This window comes from Ursus arctos, unplaced genomic scaffold (assembly GCF_023065955.2).
Source record: "Ursus arctos isolate Adak ecotype North America unplaced genomic scaffold, UrsArc2.0 scaffold_7, whole genome shotgun sequence".
Classification (NCBI taxonomy): domain Eukaryota; kingdom Metazoa; phylum Chordata; class Mammalia; order Carnivora; family Ursidae; genus Ursus; species Ursus arctos.
The window spans coordinates 65,314,961-65,339,729 of NW_026623089.1; the positions used below are offsets into that span (position 1 = coordinate 65,314,961).

The following is a 24,769-nucleotide window of genomic DNA, read 5'->3' on the forward strand; positions in this document are numbered from 1 at the left end:
GCCCTGTGAGCCTCATCCCCCTCGGTTGTAAAATGACGACTCTTTGTAATCTGGTGTGCTTTCGTGTTACATCCATGGACAAAAGGAGTTCCTTCCTGCACTTACGGAGTAAAAGTCCTTCCTCTCCATCTGGTGGGGCCACGTTGGGTCAAGTCCCTGCCCCCAGACCAATTATGTGGCCAGGGTAGCACTTCGCACTGTGTAGCTTCAGCTGGTATTTATTTCTACTCTAGTCCCTGGCTCCGAATGACCATAATTGGCTTAAAATAACCAAAGCCTGTCTCCAGTTTTGGGGTCACGTTCACCTGTTACTTTGGGTCCTTGGGGGAGTAGCTGTTAGGCAGATAACATCTACTACAACAGCCTCTACCACGGTCTCCAAAAAATGTAAGCTACAGTTTACTTTGAGCTGTTTGTTCCAGGTAATGATCTTCCTGAAAATGGCGGACTCAAATGTTCCTTCCCGCCCGTCCTCCGCCAGTGAGGAAGTAGTCAGAGAAAGCAGCCCAGTGGTAGAGAGAGCATGGGCCTCCGTCCACACTGGCTATACGCACACACGTTAGAGTCCCTTGTCTTCTTAGAAAAATTGACGTTTCTCTTGTCATTTTGCAAATACGGTACACTTGCACTTGTTCTTAGTTCTCATTGTCTTTGTGAATGCACTAAAAATACTTGGTGTTTTGAACACTAACGTTCCTCTGCAGAGTCACTGTGACCATGATAATACTTTGGGGGCAAACAGAAGTTGGCTATTTGGTGCCCATAGCTGTTTTTCCACTTTTCATATATTAGCACCTTGAGTAATTTTGTCATAAATATGTACATAATGTAGGATACTATACCTTTATAAGAATGAAGTCCATATTTTGGATTATGTTTTTATATTCAGTTCTGTAGAGACATTTGTTAAGTCGAGACATTGGTAAAACTTTTGGTAAAATCGATATTAAAGTGTTTTTTGTTATTATGTAAACAAGTTCCTTTAAATGTTTACAACTATAAAAGCATTGTGAGTTGAGTATTTTCTCTGGTATGTATTATATAATAATAAAGTTAATTTTCCCTATTACTTTTTCCCAAGAACAGTGTTATTTCTAGCTATTGCGTGACTAAACAAGCCTTCTGAGTATATACTGGTTGAAGATTCTTCTGGTATTAACCTGTTGTTCTGTTTCCATGGTTAACTGAGGGGTAGGAAGTAGCAGGGACCAAAGCTTGTACCTCCCAAACTAATGTGGAAGACCTTTAACATTTGTAAGCGATGCTTTCACAGATCTGCATAATCTCTCTATGTAATTTCTCAATCTATATAATTGCAATCTATGTAATTGTGAATCTATGTAATTCTCTGTGTAATTTCTCAGTCTATGTAATTGCAAGTACTGTTGTAGTATTTAAGGCTTTCTTCAAAGTAACTATTCAGAAAGACAGTATTTTGTGTATGTATCCTCAAATAAAAAATTAACTGTTCAACTTTTCTCTTCTGATTACACTAGTTGGAGTGTTCTCTGAAACATTTCACAAACCACCTATCCTTCTTAATATAATTTTATCCTCATGTATCAAAAGCCGATGGAACTTCTACTCTTTAAAGTATCCAAACTTGTTTCCTGCTTAAGGGTAATTGTTCTTATTAGGTTTCTTTGTTTCTGTGTACTGCTCTGGCCACTGACTTCCTTTTCTGGACAGTTTTCTACTTTGGAAGAATTGCTTCTTTTTTTATATGTCATTATATCCTGTAGACAACAACTAGGAACTTGCAGTTTCGATGCTGGGTGGCTGAGCGGGCTCACTCACCTGCGGACTTGCGTCCACACACCCGGCCCGCAGCAGGTTTGATCCCGATGAGCTCCTCAGCAGAAGCACAGATTATGCCACAGACCTAGAGCAGCCCTCGGAGTCTGTGCTGCACGTGTGAGATCCGTGAAGTCACAGTTCCTCTCTGCTGGCGTTTAAGTCAGGCTCAGACCCGCAGAGTGCCAGAGTTAGGCTTTGTCATCTTTCCCAGCTCCCTTTCCTGATTTTACGTGCCCTCCACAGGTCTGCGTGTTCTGCGGCTGCCCAAGCTTCCTCCCTCTCCTAAACCAACACTTCACCAGGCTTTTGCAGCTGAACTCCTCTGACCAGTGCACCAGAACATTTTTTTCTTTGAAGTGCATGCCATCTTCTGTTCTGTGCTCTGCTAGCTCCTTCTCTTTGCTGTTACTTGATGACCTTGGGGTTATTGCGTATTCTACAAGGTCACCTGGCGTCTCCCGCTCCTCGCTGCTCCTGGGAGCCTGCCGTGTCCCTGCAGAAGGGTCGGTCAGCTGCTTAGTGTCCGGTTCCTAACTTCGTCTCTAGGCACCTTCTCTTCTACCCCCACTCGAGTTACTCACTTCCCTGGCTGCTCACATGTCCCATTCTGCTCACTCCCACCCAGTCTTCACTGGAGCTCCAGCCTCCTGGACACCCCCACCCCTTCTGTCAGGTGAGGAGCTGTTCCCTCCCCAGAGAGGACACCATCGACCTCTCCTTCGCCTCTTCCTTCTTCGTCCTTCAGCTGTACGTGCTTTGCAGATCCCCAGCCCTGGCTTCCCAACCTGCCTTGCCTGCTGCTGTAGAGACAGAGCTCTCTTTAGGTCAGGTTCACTATGGATTTGTGGTCTGCTTCCAAGGGCACTCAGTAGTACTGAGCGATCCTCTCTCTTATCCTGGCCATCTTGCCCTTTCTTTCCACCTGCTATTTTAAACGTTCACTAATCTGTTCAAGCCCGTTTTCTCTTGTCTGGTAGGTGACAGGGAAGGAGAACAGTCTTGCTGAGGAAACCACATCTCCAACCTGTGAAGTCACTTTCCTCCATGCTCATCCTCGAGCCTTCTCTTGTACTCTCAGAGGCAAGGAGGTCTCTCTTCGTGCCTGAGGCTAATCCCTGCCTTCCACTTTGGCTCTCATCCCTTGAGTTTTCAGACTTGCACCACCAGCCATCCTTTGTTTGGCTCCTGGTAACTTCCAGTTTGTGTGTCTTGCACTCTGCAGTGCCCCTGAACACCCCATCTCTTCTTCCCATCACAGCCAAGTTTCTCGTAAGGGTTGTCAGTACTTTTCATCTGCAACACCCTGCTGCTTAAATCTTAGCCGACTGATTTTGCCACGACCTTCGGCGAGGCTGAATTCATGTGCGGTCCTGGGGCTCAGACCCAGTGGACACTTGGCACCTCTGTCTTATTCAGCCTCTCCCTTAGGAGGACTGCTTCCCAAATCTCCACCATGTTGGCTCACAGGTATTTTAAGTTTCATCTCTCTGGATCTGTACACGTTACTTTGCCATAAATGGATTCCTCCTCAGAACCTTCAGTATTATCTCCCTTGTTGGTGTCACACACCAGCTGGTTCCCTAAGCCAGAAACCACAGAATCCTCTCAGAGGACTCCACCGTCCCAGCATGATAAATTTCTTCTGCCAGGAAGTGAAACGTGGACCGAATCCTGTGGTCAAGGCCACCCACCTTTGCCTCCTTTCTGACCTTCGGAAATCTTAAAAGCCAAACCATTGTTCATGGGAGAAACTAGGAAGGCAGAGGCCATCTTGTCTACTCACTATGACTTAATTTTCTGGAAGATTCAAGGTCATGATTGGCAATCAATTGCTGAACAAGTGTGCTGTGCTGTTAGAGTCACTTTTCTGGCGCGTTTCCTGGTCAGTGGTTGCCTTTGCTGTCAGCACTTGACTGCCATCGTGCCTGTAGCTCACAGTCCTGCAGGGTATATGCTTCTGATCGCCTGTGGTCTGTGAAGTTAGTTTCCTTGAAATGAATCTAAAGACAAGTCGGTAAGTTCCAAATGAACGAGCTTTCTCCCGTAGCCTTGGTCCTTTGGCTCTGTGTTAGCTGTTTCAGCCGGCTCGGAGGTCGTTTGTTCCTGATCTGTATTTTGTCTGAGTTCCTGAATGGCTGACTTTTTTTTTTCCTCTTTGCTTTCATTTATTGTACCTTGTTTAAGAAATCTTTCCTTTCCCCTTCAGATGATGAATGAATTTCCCTGTCTTTCAAAATTGTGCCTTTTACATTTGCATTAATTTACCTGAAAACAATATTTGTGGATGTTTTCAGGTAGGGGTCCGATTTCACATTTATTCCCCACATGGATACCCAGATGTCCAGGTATCATTTATCAAATTGTCTATTTTCTTCTCCCAGGCATTTGTGATACCTGCTCAGTCATAAATACAGAGGCTTATTTCTGGATTTCTACTCCATGGTCAGTATATCCATCTTTGTCCGAATGGTTGAGTTTTAAATGGACACCCATTTCTATTTATTTTATACCTTTTCTATTATCTCATTTAAATTTCTCTTGGAAAATTAAAAGCCCATTAGTAGCACATATTCATTTTAGATTTTCTATTTTGGGATATGGTCTTTCCCCCACCTTCAGGTATCATTTATGCTGAGGAAACCCTCATCAGGTAAATGTCATTATCACAGATTGGATTCAAAAAACCTCCTTGTGATTTTGAGCCTTAAAATTAACACCCATTGTAATAAAACCACATCAAATCTGAGTTAAGTAGACATAATTATTTAACTAGTTCATATTAGGTTATCTTCTTATATAACCTAACTGGGCAGTTTTCCTTCCTTAATTATTCTGTAATATGGCTATTTACCTGCTCCTGTTAAATCCTTTTGTAGCTGTGAAGCACCGTACATTTGACGTATAGAACATATACTCTGTATTTGATGTGTATGTCATTCAACTTCAAGCAAGGAAAGAGAAGAAGAAAGTAAAGCCCCACAGATTATAAAAACAAAATAAATCAGTAAAATCAATGCAAATTCTACTGGACCCACAGAGATGGGGGCATGAGGCCAGCAAACCTCAGCTACTCCCTCCCTGAGGAGAGAACATCGGGCTATACTCCTGACCCCTGGGTTGAAGGTGAGGGCATGGGGCCCCCTGTCTCCTGGTGCTCAGCTACAGGGAGGTGTGTGAATTCCGGATCCCCTCGGAAACAGGAGGGCCATCAACGGAAACTCCTCATACAGTTGGAGTCTTCTCACCTACACGGAATAATTCATTACCCCTTGCGGTGCTTGGTTCTATCTGTGTTAGCCAAACACAGATCTCTCCACACCAAAAATAGCACACTGGACAGCTTGGCTCCTTACCTGCCCCCTTCCTTCTGCCCATTTCCTGCCTGAAGCACATCCTTTGGTAATTCTTCCAGTTCAGGATTGTGCATAGTAAACTTACATTGTTTGATACTATCACCTAGTCTTCTATTTTTTATAAAGCTCTTTATTTTGAGATAGTTATAGATTCACTTACAGTTTTAAGAAGAAATACAGAGCTCTCATCTACCCTCTCCCTGTTTTCCCCAGTGATAACATCATGCAAAACTCCCCTAAGACACCACCACCAGGATATCGTTGTTGCCACAGCTGCAGAGACATCATTTCTGTCACCACCACGATCTCCTATTGCCCTTTTATAGGCACACACTTCCTTCCTGCCCCCACCCCCTCTGTAGGCCCTGGCAACTAGTAATCCGTTCTTTATTTCTATAATCTTGTCGTTTCAACAGTGTTTTTAAGTGGGATCCTGCATCGCATAATCTTTCGGGGCTGTTTCTCTGGAGAGTCGTCCAGGTTACTGCATATACCAACAGTTCATTGCTTCTTCCTGCTCAGGAGGGTCCCTTGGTGTGAGTGTACCAGAGTTCGTTCACCTGTTGAAGAGCATCTGGGTTGTTTCCAGTTTGGGGCTATTGTGAATAAAGCTACTATAAACGTTGGTGGTACAGGGTTTGTGTGAACATAAATCTTAATTTTTCTGGGATAAATGCCTAGGAGTGTAATTGCTGAGTCAGATGCTAGTTGCATGTTTAGTGTTTTAAGAAACTGAACGAATTTCCAAAAGCGTAGTTCCACCAGCAGTGTGTGGGTGATAGGATTTCTGAGCGTCCTTGCCATCCTTTGGTGTTGTCACTGGTCTTTATTTGAGCCATTCTGGTAGTTGTATAGTGATACCTCATTATGGTTTAATTTGCATTTCCCTGATTAATTGGGTAATAATGCTCAACATATTTTCACACGCTTACTTGCCATTTGCCTATCTTTTTCAGCCAATGTCTCTCCACGTGATGACCATTTTCCAGTTGGATTGTTTGAGTTTATACTGTGGAGTTTTGAGGGTTTTTTTGAATGTGTAAAATCTAGATACTAGTCCTTTGTTGGATATGTATTTTTTCAGTCTTCCACTCTGTAGCTTATCTTTTCATTCTCCTAACAAAATTTTCCTTTTTTTTCAAGATTTATTTATTTATTTGAGAGAGAGGGTATGTGCGTGAGTGCACAAGCAGGAGGTGCAGAGGGAGAGGGAGAGAGAATCTCAAACAGACAGCACCAGGCGCGGAGCCTGATGTGGGGCTTGATCTCATGACCCCAAGATCACGACCTGAGCCAAAATCAGGAGTCAGATGCCCAACCAACTGTGCCACCCAGGTGCCCCCAAAATTTTCTACAAAGCAGAAGTTTTCAATTTTGATGAAGTCCAGTTTATCAGTTTTTCTTTCTCTGGCTTATTTTTTGGAGTCAAGCCTAAGAACTCTGCTTTTCCATAGATCCTCAAGAGTTTCCCCTAATTTTCCCCAGAATTTTATAGTATGATGTTTTACCTTTAAGTCTGTGATCTAAATTGAGTTAATTTTGCGTAAGGTATGAGACTTAAGTGTCATTTTTTCCCTTTATGGATGTCCAGTTGCTTTAGCACCATTTGTTGAGAAGGCTAATAACTTTCTGGCATTGAATTGTTTTTGCAGTTTTATTCTTTTAAAAGATTGTATTTATTTATTTGAGAGAGTGAGGGAGAGAGGTCACAAACAGAGGGGAATGATAGAGGTAGAGGAAGAAGCAGACTCCCTGCTGAACAGGGCGCCCAACACGGGGATCAATCCCAGGACGCTGAGATCGTGATCTGAGCCAAAGGCAGACGCTTCACCGACTGAGCCGCCCAGGTGCCTGTTTTTGCAGTTTTAAAATCTGTTGGATGACTAGTGTAGGTCTACTCCTGGATTCTCTGTTCTCTTCCATTGATCTGTGTCTCCAAGTGTCGGTATCATATAGACATGATTACCGTAGCTACGAAGTCTTCAAATCAGGTAAAGTGATTCCTTAGCTGTTCTAGTTCTTTTGTCTTTCCGTATAAACTTTAGAATAAGCTTGTCTATACTCAAAAAGCTTTGCCAGAATTATAATAGAAACTTTATAAACATGTGTCAACTTGGGGAGAATTGACATATTTACTGTGTCCAGTCTTCTAATCCAGGAACACAGAATATCTCTCCCTTTATTGAGATCCCCCCCATCAGCATTGTGTACTTATTAGCATAGAAGTCCTTTATATGTTTTGTTAGACTAACACCTAAGTAAATTGTTTTAAGGATTTTATTTATTTATTTGAGAGAGAGAGAGAGAGAGTGTGTGCACCAGCAGGGGAAGGGACAAAGGGAGAGGGAGAAGTAGGCTCCCAGCTGAGCAGTCAGCCCCACACAGGACTCGATCCCAGGATCCCAGGACTGTGACCCAAGCCGAAGGCAGAGGCTTCACTGACTGAACCACCCAGGTGCCCCCCAAGTATATTTTTTGAGTGATTGTGAGTGGCATTATATTTTTAATTTTGATGCCCACATGTTTATTGTTAGTATTAGGAATACAGTTGATTTTTATATTTTGTAATCTTGACCTTGATGAATTGATTATGGGTTGTAGATTTTTTGGTTTGTTTTGTTTTTTGAGATTCCTTGAATTGTATTTGTACACAATCATATCACCCACCAGTATGAGCAGTTTTATTTCTTCCTTTTCAATCTGTGTGCCTTTGTTTCCCTTTCATGTCTCATTGCACTGGCTGGAACTTCCTGTGTGGTATTGAAAAATAGTGGTGAGAGCCCACATCCTTACTGTGTCCCTGATCTTAGAGGGAAAGTAGTCTTTCATCGTTAAGTATAAGGTTAGCTGTAGATTTTTTAAATGCTCTATATCAAGTTAAAGTTCCTCTCTGTTCTTTTTTTTTTTTTTGAGAGTTTTATCACAAGCACGTTGACTCTTGTGAAATGCTTTTTCTGCAGCAATTGATGTGCTCATCTGACTTTTCTTTTTAGCCTATTAATACTGACATTGATTTTGCAATATTGAACTAGCCTTTCATCCCTGAAATAAAGCCAACTTGGTCATAGTGTATAATTGTATTTATAAATATAAACATTTAGTGGATTGTATTTGCTAGTATTTTATTAAGTACTCAGAGATATTGTTCTGTAGTTGTTTTGTTTCAATACTGTCTTCTGGTTTTTGGTGTCCATGTAATAATAAATATATGTAAATAAAATTTTAAATATTTTTATGTTATGTAATATGCAATTATGTAACAATATGTATTAATATATACTTATATTAATATATTACTTTTATGTAGTATATGAAACAACATATCTTTAATATGTTAAATACATAACATTAAAATATTTAAATAAAAAAGTCAGGTAATAATAAATATCAGTTTCCTAAAATGACTTGGGAAGGGTTCCCTCTTCTATTTTCTCAAAGAGGTTGTATAGAATTGTGTTCTTTTTAAAATATTTGATATAATTCTCTAGTGATACCATCTTGGCCTGTATATTTCTTTTTTGTGAGTTTTAAAATTATAAATTCAATTTCATTAATCACTATAGGGTTATTTAAATTTTGTCTATTTTGTGTTGGGTGAATTGTGGTACTTTGTGTTTTCAGAGAATTGGTCCATCTCATCTAAGTTGTTGAATTAATGTGTGTGGAGTTTTTCATGTTATTCCTTTTTTATCTTTTTGATGTCTGCAGGGTCTGTAGTGATATGTGCTGTTTACTTCCTGAAATCGACTATTTGTGTCTTCTCTGCTTTTCTTTGTCAGTCTTAGTTACATAAATGGATTGAAGGTGGCCCTGTATATTGGCCCCTGTGTTGTTTTCTTCTTCACAGCAAGCTGAGACATTAGTTCAAAGTCTGCCAGCACTAAACTAAAATTCTTACACACTCCATTGCTTAAAATACAGCCCAAATAAGCATATTTTTAGCCATTTAGAGACTTCCTGCTTTGCGTACCCTGTGAAATGACACTCACCATCTGCTAACCTTTGATAAACAAACTCAGGGGCTATAAAAAACGTCAGGCTGCTGGCTGCCCGCCAGGCTGGTGAGTGACATCATGTGGGCACATAAATCCCCTCTGCAGACCCTTCTCCCCCGGAAGTGCCCGTGCCCTGTCCCCCTTCTGGGCACCGTGTCTGGAAGCTCTCCTGCCCTGAGGGATGTCCCCTCCAGTGCAGCCTGTCAAAGTGCTGCCCAAAGAAAGGGGCTTGTGCCATCTCACGGTCACGTCTTTTTCCTGGATTGGCCCCTAATTCCTTGAACTCATCACAGTTTTGCTAGAAGTTTATCAACGTTATTGATCTCTTCAAGGAGCCAGCTTTTGTTTCATTGATTTTCTCTTTTGTTCTTCTATTTTCAGTTTCATTGATTTCTGCTCTTTATTATTTCCGTCTTTCTGCTTGCTTTAAGTTTATTGTACTCTTCTTTTTCTAGGTTCTTGAGGTAGGAATGTAGATAATTGATTGAGACGTTCTTTTTTCCTAATGTATGCATTTAGTGCTCAGAATTTTCCTCTCAGCCATGCTTTAGTTGTATCCCACAAATTTTGATAGGTTGTATTTTCTTTTCCATTCAGCCCAATATATTTGTTTGATTTCCCATGAGGCTTTTTTAAATCATAGATTATTTAGGGGGGCCTGGGTGGCTCAGTCAGTTCAGCATCTGCCTTTGGCTCAGGTCAAGATTCCAGAGTGCTGGGATCGAGCCCCACATCATTGGGCTCCCTGCTCAGCGGGGAGTCTGCTTCTCCCTCTCCCTCTGCCCCCCTCCCAGCTCATGCTCGCTCCTCTCCCTCTCTCTCAAATAAATAAAATCTTAAAAAAAAAAAAAAAAAGTCCTAGATTATTTGGAAGTATGTTGGTTAGTATTCAGGTATTTGGAGATTTTCCTGTTGTCTTCATGTTACTTATTTCTAGTTTGATTACATTGTGGTTGGAGAACACATTCTATGTGATTTCAGTTCTTTTAAACTTGCTGGGGTTGGTTTTATGACCCAGGATATAGTCTAACTTAATAATATGTCTCATGGGTCCTTGAAAAGAACGTGTTCTGCTCTTGTTGGGTGGAGTATTCTGTAAATGCAGCCAGAGCGCGTTGGTTTACTGTGTGTTTGTTCTTCTCTGTGCTTGCTGACTTTTTGTCTGGTTCTCTCAGGTGTAGAGAGAGGGGTATTGAGGTCTCCAACCATAATTGTGGATTTGTCTGTTTCTCCTGTGAGTTCTGTCAGTTTTTGCTTGACAGATACTTCATAGCTCTATATTTGGTGCATACACATTTAGGATTCCTGTGTCATTCTTTGTTTTGATATATAATTGACATAACGTTACATTAGTTTCAGGGGTGGATTCCTATGTCTTACGGGTAGATTTATTCCTTTATCATCATGTAATAACCCTTTTGGTCTGAGGCATTTTTGCTTGCTATGAAGTCTGTTTTATCTGATGATGATAATCATAATGCTTTCCTTTGCCGAATGTTTGCATGATACAGCTTCTTCCATCCTTTCACTCTCAGCCTGCCTGTATCATAATCGAAGTGAGTTTGTTGTTGACAGCATATAGTCGTGTCATGTTTTTTTCATCTAATCTTCCAGTTTTTGTCTAATTGGTATATCTACACAGTTTCCATTTATTGTAATTATCAGTATATTAGGACTTATTTTTGCCAGTTTTTATTCTGTTGTTTTTCATTTCTCTCTTTTTCCAGTGTTCCTGTGGTTTACGTGAACATTTTTAGGAATTCTGTTCAATTTATATATAATATTTTTGAGTATATCTCTTTGTATAGGTTTTTTAAGGGTTGCTCTGCGTGTTTCATTATATATACATACCACAGTCTACTGGTGTCATCATTTTCTCCATTTGAGGAGCATATAAAAACCTTACCTTCTTTTACATCTCTTTACTGTGTCCCACCTTTGATATAATTGTCTTAAATGTTTCCTCTACTCATATTTAGAATCACGTAAGACAGTGTTATCCTTTTTTGCTTTAACAGCCAGATATAATTTAGAAAGCTCAATAGGAGAAAAAGAAGAGCCTATTGTGTTTATCCTTCTTTTAAAGTTTTTATTTCAGTAAGCTTTGCACCCCACATGGGGCTCAAACTCATGACCCCGAGATCAAGAGTTGCCCGCTTTTCTGACAGAGCCAGTCAGGCGCCCCTTGTTTATACATGTTTTTGTTTGCCAAGTTCTTCCTTCCTGATGTTCCAAGGCTCCTTTTATCATTTACTTTCTATTTAGAGAACTTCTTTACTTCTTTTAACCATGCCTTTAGGATCGGTCTGTTGCTGACAAATTCTGTAGAGTCTCCCCCACCCCTCCCAGCCCCAAAGAATGTCTTGATTCTCCCTTCATTCCAGAAGGTCATTTTCACTAGATATAAGATTCTGGATAGAGAGTTCTCTGTCAGCCCTTCAAAAATGTGCCACTTCCTTCTGGCCCCTGTGGTTTTTGATGAAAAATCTGCTGTCATTGGATTATTTTTTTCTCTGTAGGCAAGCTGTCATTTTCTCTGGCTGCTTGCAAGATTTTTTCTTTGTCTTTAGTGTTCAGGAGTTTAGTTATGATGTATATTGGCATGGATTTATTTGGATTCATCTCAGCTTTTTGAATCTGGATTTATGTCTCTTGACAAATTTAGAAAGTTTTCAGCCATTGTTTCTTTGAATACTTTTGCAACCTTTTTCTCTTTTTCCTCTTCTTTCCTGATTCCAGTGACGCAAATATCAGCTTTTTTTTTTTTTTTTATAGAATCAAAGGTCCATGAGGCTCTACTCATATATTTTCAGTCTGTTTTCTCTTTGTTGTTTAGATTGGATGTTTTCTGACCTCGGGTTCACTGAGTGTTCCCCTGTCCCTTCCATTTTGCTGTTGAGCTCATCCCCTGAGCTCTATATTTGTTATTGTATTTTTCAACTGTAAAATTACATTTGGTTCTTTATACCTTTTATTTCTTTGATACGACTTTCTCTTTGCTAAAGATTTGTTTTTCATTTGTTTCAAGCATGTTTGTGTTGTTGAAATATTTTTATATTTAAAAATCTTTTAAAAGATTTTTTAAGTTGCTTTGTAATTTTTGTCGTGCATTTCTGACACTTCTGTTGTCTTGGCATTGGAATCTATAGGTTATCTTTTCTCTTTCAGTTTGAGGCCTTCCTGGTTCTCAGTATGATGAGTGATTTCACTTGAAACCTGGACATTTTTATATTATGTTATGAGACTTCAGATCTTTATTTAAATCTTTCATTTAACTGGTTTCCACTCTTGGGCACAGCCTTGTTGCCGCCAGGTGGCGGTAGAGTGCGTATTCCATGCTTGGCTCCCACTGACATATAGGTGGAGGGAGTGCTCCTTGTTCCTGCTCGGTGGGGCTGAGTGCTCCAGTGTCCTGCATCTCCCACATCACCACCAACCACCGTGGTCTCTGCTGACACCAGGGTGAGGGCTGGGGGCGGCTCATAACCAGCTAGCAGGGATGAGCATCTCAGCTCCATGCTTGGTCTTCTCTGACACCACCCTGCTGTAATGAGGTTCTGCGGCCTCACTGGGGGACGTCTAGGCCCCCCACTCAGTCTTTGCTGGCATGGGTGGGGGTGGGGTCACAGATTTTCCTGTGCTGTCTGGCTGCAGTAGAGCCATTGATGTGTAGAAGTTTTCTCACTTGCTAGGCTGCCCTTACCTGGGTCTATGGCTAGACAGAGCAGCTTTCTGTTGGTGCTTTTTAAAATCTGCACCCATTGCCATTTCCAGATTGCCAGCTTGTTCAGCTCCAAGTCTGGGGTATGTTCTTCTGTTTCACGGTGATGATGATGTGTTTAACTGTGGACTTACTCTTATTTATCCTTCTCATGGTTCATAGTTATTTTTGATCTGACAGTCCCTTTAATTTTAATTCTGTTGAAATTCTTAGTCGTGGTTTCTTTGAATATTGGCTCTATACCACATTCTCTATTTTTCCATTCCCAAACACCTGTTAGACCTATACTGGACCTTTTCCTTCAATCCTCCATGTTTCTTAAACCCACACAGTTTCCTCTCCTCTCAACTCTTTGTTCTGCCTTCTGGTAATTTTCTTCAGTCTCTATTCCTGTTCATAAATTTTCTCCTCATTTTTATTGATTCCTCTTTAACCCATCCATTCACTCTTTAATTTTAAAAACTACAATTTTTATTTCTGGACACATTCTAGAAATCTACTTATTCTTTCATATTATTCTTATAAATTCAGTTCCTTTTTTATGGTATTCGTCATCTTGAATGTCTACTCAAGATAACGAATGTTGACCCATGAACAACACAGGCTTGAACTGCACAGGTCCACTTCTACATGAATTTTTTTTTTACAGTACAGTAATGTAAATGTATTTTCTCTTCATTATTTTTTTAAAGAATTTATGTATTTATTTGACAGAGAGAGAGGCAGCGAGAGAGGGAACACATGCAAGGGGAGTGGGAGAGGGAGAAGCAGGCTTCCCGCCGAGCAGGGAGCCCGATGCGGGGCTCGATCCCACGACCCCGGGATCATGACCTGAGCCAAAGGCAGACGCTTAACGGCTGTGCCACCCAGGCACCCCTTCATTATTATTTTCTTAGTAGCATTTTCTTTTTTCTAGCTTGCTTTATTGTGAGAATACAGTATATAATACATGTAGCATAGAAAATATGTGTTAATCTGTTATTTATGTTATCATAAATAAAATCCAGTCAACAGTGGACTATTAGTAGTGAAGTATTTGGGAAGTTGAAAGTCATATGTGGGTTTTTCAACTGCACAACATGGGATGGGGGAGAGGAGTAGTGTTAGTGCCCCAATCCCTGTGTTGCTCAAGGATCAACTGTACTTTATTAGATTCTTTTTTTTTAAATCAAATTCTTGTGTAATCTAGATGTCTGCAGATGGCAGACTCACTTGTGATGGATTGGTTCCTTGAATGTTTTGTGACTTTAGATTGTGAGCTCATTTTCAAGGAGCTATAAATGTGAGAATCCTGTTTCTTGGACTGAGGATGTGTCCTTCCAAAGTAATTCTTCCAGGAATCCTAATCATGTCACTTTCATTTTTATTGTTGCTCATTTCTTGATTTGGAGGTTTATTGTCCACATGTTTATTTAAATTTGAATTTCAAACCCACCTGTCCTACCAGCCCATGATTAATCTTCAAAGGAAAATGTTCTTCCCGTTCATTTAGAGGCCAGGCAGAGTGAAAGACGGCTCCTCATCCCCTTGAGCTAGTGAATAGATTTTTTTCCTCCAGTCTAACTCAAATTTAGCTCTCTACTCCCTCCTTCACATGGGCACAAGCTCTTATGCTCTGTCCCACACACGTCTTAAACTCAATACTGACACATCTGGACCCCTACTGCTTTTTTCTGTTTCTTCTCTTTTCCAAGCATCTAGAATTTTCCTTCCTTTCCTAAAAGCTCAGCTATGCTTTTTTTTTTTTTTTTTTTTTAGAAAACATGGTATGTTTTATCCAGAATTTCTAGGAGTTTGGCCAAAAGGGTTTTCAAACAAAAAGGTTTTCTACTAAAGTATGAATACTTACCTGTTTGAGCTACAAGATGTAGAGTATGAAGTTTGTTGGAGGGGCGCCTGGGTGGCTCAGTCGATTAAGCGTCTTGACTCTTGGTTTTGGCTCAGGTATGATCCTCAGGGTCATAAGATTGAGCCCCACGTCGGGCTCCACACTCAGTGCGGAATATGCTTGAGATTCTGTCTCTCCCTCTCCCTCTCCCTCTGCCCCTGCCCCTTCTCGTGAGCTCGCTGTCTCTCAAATAAATATATAAATATTTTTTAGAAAGAAAGAAAATCGCAAGGAAGAAAAAATACATTTACAGTACTGTACTGTAAAAAAATCCACATGTAAGTGGAACCATGTAGTCATTCAAGGGTCAACTATACGATGTATTGGGCTTTATATTTTAAATAGAAGAAGATATTGAACAAGACAGAAATTCGAGTGTTTTCATTTTCACCTGGCAATCTTAACCTTTGATTTCTTAGGTTATGAAGACTCTTCAATGAATATGATTAGATTTAGCATGTTTTATTTTGTGTGAGTGTGTAGTGAAATTATATAAGATTTGCCATTTTCCCCCTTTTTAAGTCTACAGTTCATTTGCATTAAGTACATTCACATTGTTGACAACCACTGCCACAGGCTGTCTCCAGAACTTTTCCATCTTTCCACACTGGTACGCATGTCCATTAAACATCCCTCATTCCCCTCCTCCCCAGCCACTGGCAGCCAGGGTTCTACTTTCTGTCTCTGAGTCGGACTACTGTAGGCACATTACGTAGATGGAATCTACAGCGTTCCTGCTTTTGCGCCTGGATTGTTTCCCTTCGCATAATGTGTTTGAGGGTCATCCGTGTTGTAACGTGTGGCGGGATTTCCTCATTTTCAAGGCTGAGTAATATTCCAGTGTATGTTTACACCATATTTTGTTTATCCATTTATCTATAAATGGGTTGCTTTTTTTGGGCTGCTGTGAACACGAATGTGGCATGCTTTAAAAACATGCAGTGAGAAGCATAAAACTTGTTATTTTTAAATGGTGACCAATTTATCCTGTACGTTCATTGCCTGTAACCATGAGAAAATCGTGAGAGGCTAAATAGGCTCCATCTTTGAGTGATGATGGATATAGTTCTGAAGAAACAGGGCTAGGTTAAGTGTCCGCAAAGAAATAGGCTGTTTGGACTTACCTGGGGGAGAGAAGGAGCCAGGGCTGGGAGAGCTTGGTCTGGGTTTGGAAAAGGTGTGTGGAGGTAACGCCAGAGGTGGAGGTGCAAACCAGGGAACCAGCGATACAGAACAGGGCCTTCAGGACCTCCGAAAATGAGTCCAGCAGCAGGGGGTTCACCATGGTGGCTTCTGATCAAGGTGGGAGGGGCGGGGGAAGGAGTGGCTCCTCTGCAGCTCCTCGTCTCAGCAGAACTAAAGTTCTTTGGTAACAGAAAAAGCAAAATTGGTCATTAAGGCAGCGTGGGGCTACTGATGCTACATCATGCTAATTTAATTAACAGATTCTACTGTAAAGTCTTCCTTTCCATTTTATGGAAAATAATATTCCAAATTAAATATATTACTCTGTGTAAAGAAGAAATGAAGAATTCTTTCTATACGGAATGAGAGAAATTTCCCACTTCAAATACTAACCGAGACTTGGCTTAAGTGTCCTTCCCACAAGTTCTGTTCCCTTCTATAAGGGAATAGAAGCAAGACCACAAAAATCTGCAAGGGTGGGGGAAACAGACCTGTTTTTAAAAAGACGAAGGGAGTGGACTTCTCAAAGCCTAGACGTTTCCCAGGGTTTTTCTTTTGTACAGAAAACACTTGAAATTTCTAGACTATTCTGGTCATTGCTTATGCATATTTCTTTGAATAGTGACTAGCAAAGGGATAAATTTTATACATTACAAGAATAGTCTTCAGACTTCCAACATCAAAAGAAATTGTCCCAAGAGCAGTGTTTAGAAAACCAGTGAATTGGCATGTAAGCCAAATATCAAAAAGGTAAAAAGGTAAGTTGACATGTTTTTCGTTGTTTTCACAGAATAGTTGCCTCTTTTTTCTGTTATATTAACAAGTAAAATTTTATTAACTTTTTTTGATCATAGTCTAAGAATAAATTTGTAGCACATATTATAAAGTTACTTTTCATGGCCTCTTTTTGTTTTGCAGATTTTTTGTTTAAGTTCTTGGTTATTGGAAATGCAGGAACTGGCAAGTCTTGCTTGCTTCATCAGTTTATAGAAAAAAAATGTAAGTGACATCACATGGTCAGTGTTTCATGCGTGTCTTCCCCTGAGAGTGCTCTCTTGCTCAGACTTGTTTATGGTAAAACTTCTGAATATTATTTCAGGAAAAAAGTTATAGTTTAAAAGTATGTTAAAATAACACTAAAAGTTTATGTTATATTAAACTTCTAGCAGTATGACTGAGTTTTTATTAAGTTATTTCAGTTTTATGGTGCTTCATTGTTCAATATGTTATCGTACCCTACATTTTCCAAATACTCCAGTACATTCCAGGTACTGAAATACAACATGGTGAGGCAGAAGGCTGCAGAAGACTTTCCTGTCCTGACAGGGAGCCGCCCAGGAAGCCCAAGTGGTACATTGTAGATAAAACAGTCCTGTTGAGTCCTCGGTGGCCTTGTACTGTAGTGAAGGCAGTTATTGTCATCAGTTCTGTTTTGCGGGTTCAAGAAGCAGGTTTAGAGCAGTTGGGTGTGTGCCCTGGGGATGCTCCCCTAGAGTTGGTTAGACTCAAGTCCAGGTCTTGTGACCACAGACCCATCTTTTTGCCATTGACTTGCACCGTTTTGGGAAGGGGAGTTGAATGTTTTATTCCAAAGTGTTGTAAAAGACTTGTAAGTTTGAAAGACCCTTAAAATAAACAGTGCTTTTATAATCATGGAAAGAATTGTGGAGGATGACCTGTTCCATGGCCATCAGGTGGAGGCACAAACACAGAATCACTGTCATTTATTGCACTGAATCCTAAGCATGTGCGCCTAAGTGCTGGTGGGTGAGACGGGGAAACTGACAGCAGAGGGAGTCCTTGGCAAGGAGCTCTGAAGAATAAAACTGTAGAAATGTATTCTCCTACTTCCGTTGTCATCACCCAGGAGCTTGTTGAGACCTCTGTCTAGAGACAGAGAGCCAGCGTGGGTTAGTCACAGAGCCAGTCCTCACGGAATGTAACAAGTATTCACTCACCGGGGGTGGGGGGCCCAGGTCTCTTCACAAGTTGCCAAGACTGCATTGTAGCATCTCCAGAAAAAAATGCCCCAAGGGTGTTGGGCCCAGAACCTACTGTTTATCTTTGTGGCCTCTCTCTGTGGCAAGCTCTCCCTTGACAGTCCTCCCCTAACTCCTCACCACAGAGACGAGTATGTGTGTTGTGTTAGTCTGCATGGCCTACAGCATGATGGGAAAGCCTTCACTGTATTTGTCTTGTGGCCATGCTGTCATCAGGACACCCTTGGACTTCAGCTCACCCCTTGAAGCTTTTACTTTGACGCTTCTTGGCAGCTTGAATTCTAGAATGTCCTCTCTAGTTCCACATCATCTGAGACAGGCTGGTGTGGTCAGTATTCACCTGTCATCCACCCCAACCCCCACCCCTGGCCCCAGGAAACCACACACCATCAAGTGGCATTCGTGATTTCTAGCACACTTAGACTCTGCTACAGTTATCAAGTGTCAGTCAGTCATGGGTTGTGTGGCCATAATATTAGGTGACAGCTTGGCGCTTCATCACCACAGAAGTGTTTTTTTCACAGACAGTTCATTCCAGGTGGGTTTAGCGAGCTACTTATTTTGCCTGCCTCCCAATACAGGTAGTATTGACATCTCCAACAAATTCATTCCGAAGTACTGCCACATAATCCTCAGATTCATGGAAACTCAGCAGCTAGAATATGCTCAGAATTTTTGTTTGGTTTTGCTTTATTTTGTTTCTCTTTTCCTCTTTTTCCCTCAATCTTTGGTGTCCATTAACGTTTCTTTTGGAGGCTACAGTGCTTTTCCTTCCCTTTTATTTCTTTGGAGTATTTATCCATTCAAATAGTGGAAACAGTCACCACCTCATTACTCACTGAGTAGCAGATCTGTCACGGGGCTCTGAGCCCTTCAGGCCAGCACCCAGGTGTTTCATGCAGTCCGCATGGGTGGTGCCCTCACCGCGGACAGGTAGATAGGCCTCCCAAGCCTAGCTTTTATAATGAATGGTTTGCTTTAGGGGTTTTGTGGAAGAGCCTTATCGTCTCTTTCAGAATAGGAGCCGTGCGTGTATTCTGTTTAAAACAGTTAAGTGTTTCGTATCAACTGACTATTGAGAAATGAAAGGCTACAGTAAATTACATTTCCATTGATTTTAACCCTTGATTTTGCTTGTTTAAATCTGTCAGTCTCTGTCTTTAATGTTCTAAAATTAAATATCTTGTTCTTTTTCTTTTTCAGTCAAAGACGACTCAAATCATACAATAGGAGTGGAATTTGGCTCAAAGATAATAAATGTTGGTGGTAAATATGTAAAGTTACAGATATGGGATACAGCAGGCCAAGAACGATTCAGGTAGCTTTCTCTCTAATTTAATAAAAATAATTGAAAATTGGATTTGAACTAACCAATTATAGTCTCTTCATAAAAAAGTCTCCTCCTCCTCTGCACAGATTTCAGAAACTTCACCTCTGGAAGCTTTAAGACAAGCTGAAAGTCACGTTTCCTTCATGCAGCATTCATTTCCTAAGAATGCATTAGACTCTTGAGTGAATGCGCTCCAGCGTGGCGCTAATTTCTTCTTTGGGACTAGTGAGTACACGAGGAGGACGTGGCATTGCGTGTTCCACAGCATCTTTTAGATTACAGTTAAGGCAAAGCAATAGCACAGCAGTTTTTCTTTCTCACTTTAAAGGAGAATTTTAAAAACCTCTTTTGGCATTTTTTGTTTTGTTTTACACTAATTAGAGCATGTTCTGATGGTTGATACATATTCCACCAAATATTCTCTCCCGCGCATTTTTATTACACCACAGTCATAGTTGGTGTTTGGAATGATGACCCTAGATCACTGCAGACGAGGTGACATGTTTAATATTCTGTAACCACTAAAGCAAGAAAGTGGATTAATATTTTAGTTGTGGTTTTGAACAGATACACAAAGTCAAGATAGAACAGATATGCACAGTTTTAAATTTTAGTTAAAACTCTCACTTGTAGCATTAAAGTCAGGTGTGTATTATATTTGAAATGTTCAATAATTGTTTGCTTCACAAAATTTTAATCACAATCATTCTTCTGGAACCACTGATTAAACATTGTGGATTAAATCCAGACTATGTTTCTTCCCCCCAAACCCTCACTAAAGTGACTCTAGAACAACTGAAATGGCATTAACTCACAGAGAGAGTACATAATGGTGATGAAGAGATTTCAAAAAAAAAAAAAATGTTAGCGATAAGGAGTGGATGGGGACTGACTGAAAGCCGAGGGAGCTGTGTCTTAAGTGCCTATAATGGGGGAAGGCCAGCGAGCTGGAGGCCAGTTCTTCCTGCTGAATCCCGGCAAAGGGACTGGAAGGTCAGGATGTGGAAGCATCGGGTTCTGCCGAAGTGTTTATATATGCATGTGTATGTACTCACGTGAGGAGTTCAGCCTCTGAGTTGAAACAGGGTCAAGACACAAAGTTGTAAGGGCAGCAGAGGGCAGGGATGAGGGAAGGACTGAAAAGAGGGAAAACAGTGCAAGTCTGTGGCCCCTAGCCCCCTCCCCTGCCTTTTCCCTGGTTGCTGGCAGCCAGGTGTATATGTGCTCTCAGGCAGGAAAACAGTTTTTCTCTACAGAAAATGAATAGCCCCAAAAGAAAGGCCTAAATATACTAACGTGTTGCCCTCCCCAATAAAACACTCCAATCTCTGTAATTTTCTACCAAAGAAATGGGATTCCAGATGTATTGGGCCCACGTCACACCAAATACAAATGAATGGAGGGAACAATCCCAACTAGTGTATATCATGTGAAATTTCAGAGGACAAGGATGAAGTGAAGATACAAAAAGATCCCAAGAAGAAAAACCAGTCACATCGAAGAACTAGCAAGAGGAATTTCATTCTACGATTCAGCAGCAACTTTGAGAAGCTAGAAGATAGTGAAGACTTGCCCTCCTAATTCAGCATGGAAATTTCTTTCCAACCTAAATACTAAACTTAGCCAAACTATCAATCAAGTGTGAGAATAAAGTCTGAAGGCCTTTAGATATTCAAGAATAGGGGAAACAGAGATTATCTTTTCACGGATTCTTTCTTAGAAATTTCAGGAGGATATACTTCATCAATACAAGGAAGTAAACCCTGAAAGAGGAAGGTGAAGTCCAGCCAACAAGGGACCCAGCCAGGGAGATGAGCCAGGACAGGTGTCACAGGGCGGCCATCAGGCGAGGGTGCTGCCCGACAGGAGAAGGAGGGGATGCCGGGAAGGGGCTGGAGGCGTATGAGTGAGCTAGATTCTTATCAAAGCAGGGAAGCAGTAAGCCCTGAAATTTGTAAGTCAAATAGTTTCATAAGCATTTTATAGAAATACGGAAGCAAATACCAGAAAAACAAAGCTAAGATCCATGAAAGTAGGGGCATTTGTATTTTTTGTTGTTGCTGCTTCTCCAGAGCCCAGGGTAGAATCTTGCACACAAATATTCAACATGTATTCTGCTAAGGACTTCATTTAGGGAAAAAAAACAAATCCCAAGGCCTTGGGAATGGGGCTCCCAGGGAAGAGTGAGGCAGGAGACTACAGACTTTAACCTTGGACCTGTTAGCAGTATTTACTTTTCACACTAGGTGCCTGTATTACTCTGGTTTAAATTACTTTTGAGAAAATACCTCAAAAAAGTATTTTTCTAAGCATTTAACTTAAATTGTATACTTGAACAATTTGTTAGACACCATACATCAAGATATAGTGTTTTGTTTTGTTTTTAAGATTTTATTTATTCATTTGACAGAGATAGAGACAGCCAGCGAGAGGGGGAAGACAAGCAGGGGGAGTGGGAGAGGAAGAAGCAGGCTCCCAGCGGAGGAGCCCGATGTGGGGCTCGATCCCAGAATGCGAGAATCACGCCCTGAGCCGAAGGCAGACGCTTAACGACTGAGCCACCCAGGCGCCCCAAGATACAGTGTTTTAAAATGAATGACTCAGCAGTAGATGTAATTTAGTTTCTCTTGAGAACTCTTACATACCTCTTTCTCTAGAAACCTGCTAGTTTCTAGAAACTAAAATAGAAAAAGAGTTGCCTCTTCATGTACGTGGAAAAGAGGCCTCCCACCGTTTGGAGAGGCTACCCCAGGAAGAACTAATGATCCGGTCCTTCTCACATGGCGCCTGTCTGCCATTTCTTAAAGCATGTGCCCGTCTGCAGACCAGTCTAAAGGTAGAAAGGGGAAACTTCGGGCTACCTAGCTGCCTTTGGAGTTTAGGGGCTAAAAATACATTTAAAAATAGCTGCCCTTTTCAAAGTATCAAAGTCATAATGAGTCCTTTTGTTTATTTTTGATAAGGTCCCCACTTCTCTTTTTGCCTGAAGGGAGGCAGTGTTCTGTAGTTTCTATTTTCTGACATTAAAGGGTGGGGGGCAAGGTTTTCCATACCAGTTCTCCAATTCTCCAACACCAACTCTGTGGCCAACAATTCAACTCCATTCTGATTCTCTGGAGCTAGCGTCAGACCCCAGAGGCTAAGGGCGCCATCCCACAGACCTGCTCCCACTGTGGGCAGGTTCATACCCCAGTCACAGGTTCCCGTGACCCATGTCCCAGGGTCAATAATCTGTTAGAGTGACTCTCAGAACTTAGAAAAGCACTGTATTTATTGTCGCCAGTTTATTACAAAGGATACAATGCAGGAACAGCCAGATGGCAGAGATGTACTGGGCATTGGGTATAGGAATTGAGTGCTGAGCTCCCATGCCCTCTGTGGGTGCACTACCCTCCCAGCACTTCCAAGTGCTCATGAACTCAGGAGCTCTCTGAACTCCATCATTTAGGGCTTCTTATGGAGGGTTCAGTAGGTAAACAGGACTGATTAAACCATTGCCCCTTGGAGACTGACCTCAATCTCTAGCCCCTGAGCACAGGGAGCCTTGTAGATCTTGGTGAGGAATTTGCTTGCTCAGAAAAATGGACTGAGGGACACAAGTGGCAGTGGGGCATGCAAGGTAGTGGGGACACCAGCCATAGGTGACTGCATAGGTGACCCCAGGCAGAGACTTGGTGATTTGGATTATGATGGTACCGGTGAAGTGCGTGGCGGGACATGCACGGTACAGGATACGTTCGGTCAGTCAGACGGAACCTGACCGGTGGGTCCAGGAGGGACATAGGCAAAAAGAGGAGGCGAGGATAAACGCGGAGCTTTGTGGCTGTATAAACAGAGGGGTGGTGGTGCCCTCCCCCACCCCAAACCAGGATGGACCTGCAGGCTGGGAACCAAGGTGTTCTACCTTGCAAATGTGAAGTGTGACATGTCCAGTAGGCAGTCATATGGAGATGTTGGGGCGACAGCTGGATCTTACAGAGGTAGTCTGAGCTGAAAGTGACCTTGGAGTCAAGGTGTGAGTAGAAGAGAACCCAGGTCTGAGCCCCAGCACTGAGGAACTCCGCTACAAACAGGGCAGGCTCAGAAGAATGACCCAGAGCTGGAGGAGGAGAGCTGGCCGGTGAGAGAGGACGAGGTGGTGGCTGCAGAGGTGGAGCGAGGCAAGGTGGAGGGATGAGGGCCAAGAAATGCCGCTGGACTCAGAGCTGTGGAGTAGGGGACACAGATACTGGAGACGAGGTGAAGAGAGGGAAACAGCTGGCAAAGACGACTCTCTGGAGGAAGCTGGGTGCAGAGAAGAGATCTGAAAGGATCGTGCTACATATCTTCTTATTTTTTAAGATGGGAGGTACCAGAGCACATTTTATGTTGCTAATGGGGGAAAATCTAAGAAAGAGGGAGAAACTGATAATACACGGGAGAAAGTGTTACTGAAACTAACCCGCAGGACCGTGAGAATGGCGAAGACGTTGGGAGGCGCTCGGTGGAGATAGATAAGATAGGTAAAACCATGTTTCCTGGTTAGTAAGTGAGGAGGGCCAAAAGGTAAGTGCCAGGGGGTGGCTGTGGGTTCCTGGTTGGAAGATGAGCGTATTTGCATCCGAGGACTTTCCTTTTCCCTGGGAAAGAGTAGGGGGCAGCTCTACAGGGGCGTGGGGAAGGCCTGGAACCCCCAGAGGAGGCCGAGTAGGATTACTGAGCGCTTAGCGCCCGTCTAGCTCTCTTAAGCGCTTTGCCTTTTCTTTGTGAAGTTCAAAGATAATCTTAAGTTCTGTGGGAGAGCTTCATCTACCTGTTAGAAAATGTATTTGTCTCAGCCCAGCGTCCCCACCTCCCCAGCATTTCTGTGACATGATTTCAGACAGAAGAGCCCCTCATACGTACGTTCAGACGTCTGAATCATTTCTCTCTTAGTAACGTCTGTCCCCATGGTGAGGCTTACCAAGAAAAATGGGTGACGGTGCTCAGGAGTAAAGGATCTTGACTGGCTAGAAGTAAAGCAGTATAATTTTTCCAGGTCTGTGACGAGAAGCTATTACAGAGGTGCTGCGGGAGCTCTCCTCGTCTATGACATCACCAGGTAATGGGAACTCCCCCGCGAGGAGGCAGCTTGGGGCTCTGCTCCCCAGTCTGGTCTTCCCAGGGCGCACCTATGTAGTGTGTGTTTTGTGTGTCAGGGCAGGCAGTGTGGCTGGGAATCTGGAATCCCCTCAGCCCTTTCATTTGGGGTCTTAGAGGTGTTTGAGCCAACCCCTACCACTACTTAACCGGTAAGGAAATCTGTCCATGAGGTTTTAGATACAGAAAGCATCCCTAGTGTTTCATTGTGTTTTTTAGCATAATACTTTGACACATTCCTCAAGGGTCACAGAGTGAAAGTTTACATATGGTAAATTGATGTAATTGACATTGATGAAAGTCGAGGGCACAGGCTGTGAGTGCACTGTCCTGTGTGTAGCTATCACCCACATATCACGAATTAAATTAAAGGTTTGCCCCA

The 24,769-nt window shown here is 42.0% G+C and overlaps 1 protein-coding gene across 3 annotated transcripts in view; it reads left to right on the forward strand.

Annotated features, from left to right (window-relative positions):
• The window catches only part of RAB4A (RAB4A, member RAS oncogene family), a 54,661-nt gene that overhangs the window by 7,605 nt on the left and 22,287 nt on the right, over window positions 1-24,769 (forward strand). For 2 of the 3 annotated variants that reach the window (XM_057308448.1, XM_026504224.4), the window contains exons 2-4: window positions 16,858-16,938; window positions 19,143-19,257; window positions 24,287-24,349. In XM_057308448.1, the coding sequence (XP_057164431.1) occupies window positions 16,858-16,938; window positions 19,143-19,257; window positions 24,287-24,349 (259 nt within the window). Of the gene's footprint in view, window positions 1-16,857; window positions 16,939-19,142; window positions 19,258-24,286; window positions 24,350-24,769 lie in introns of those variants that run through there. The other variant, XM_026504225.4, reaches the window with a different exon arrangement.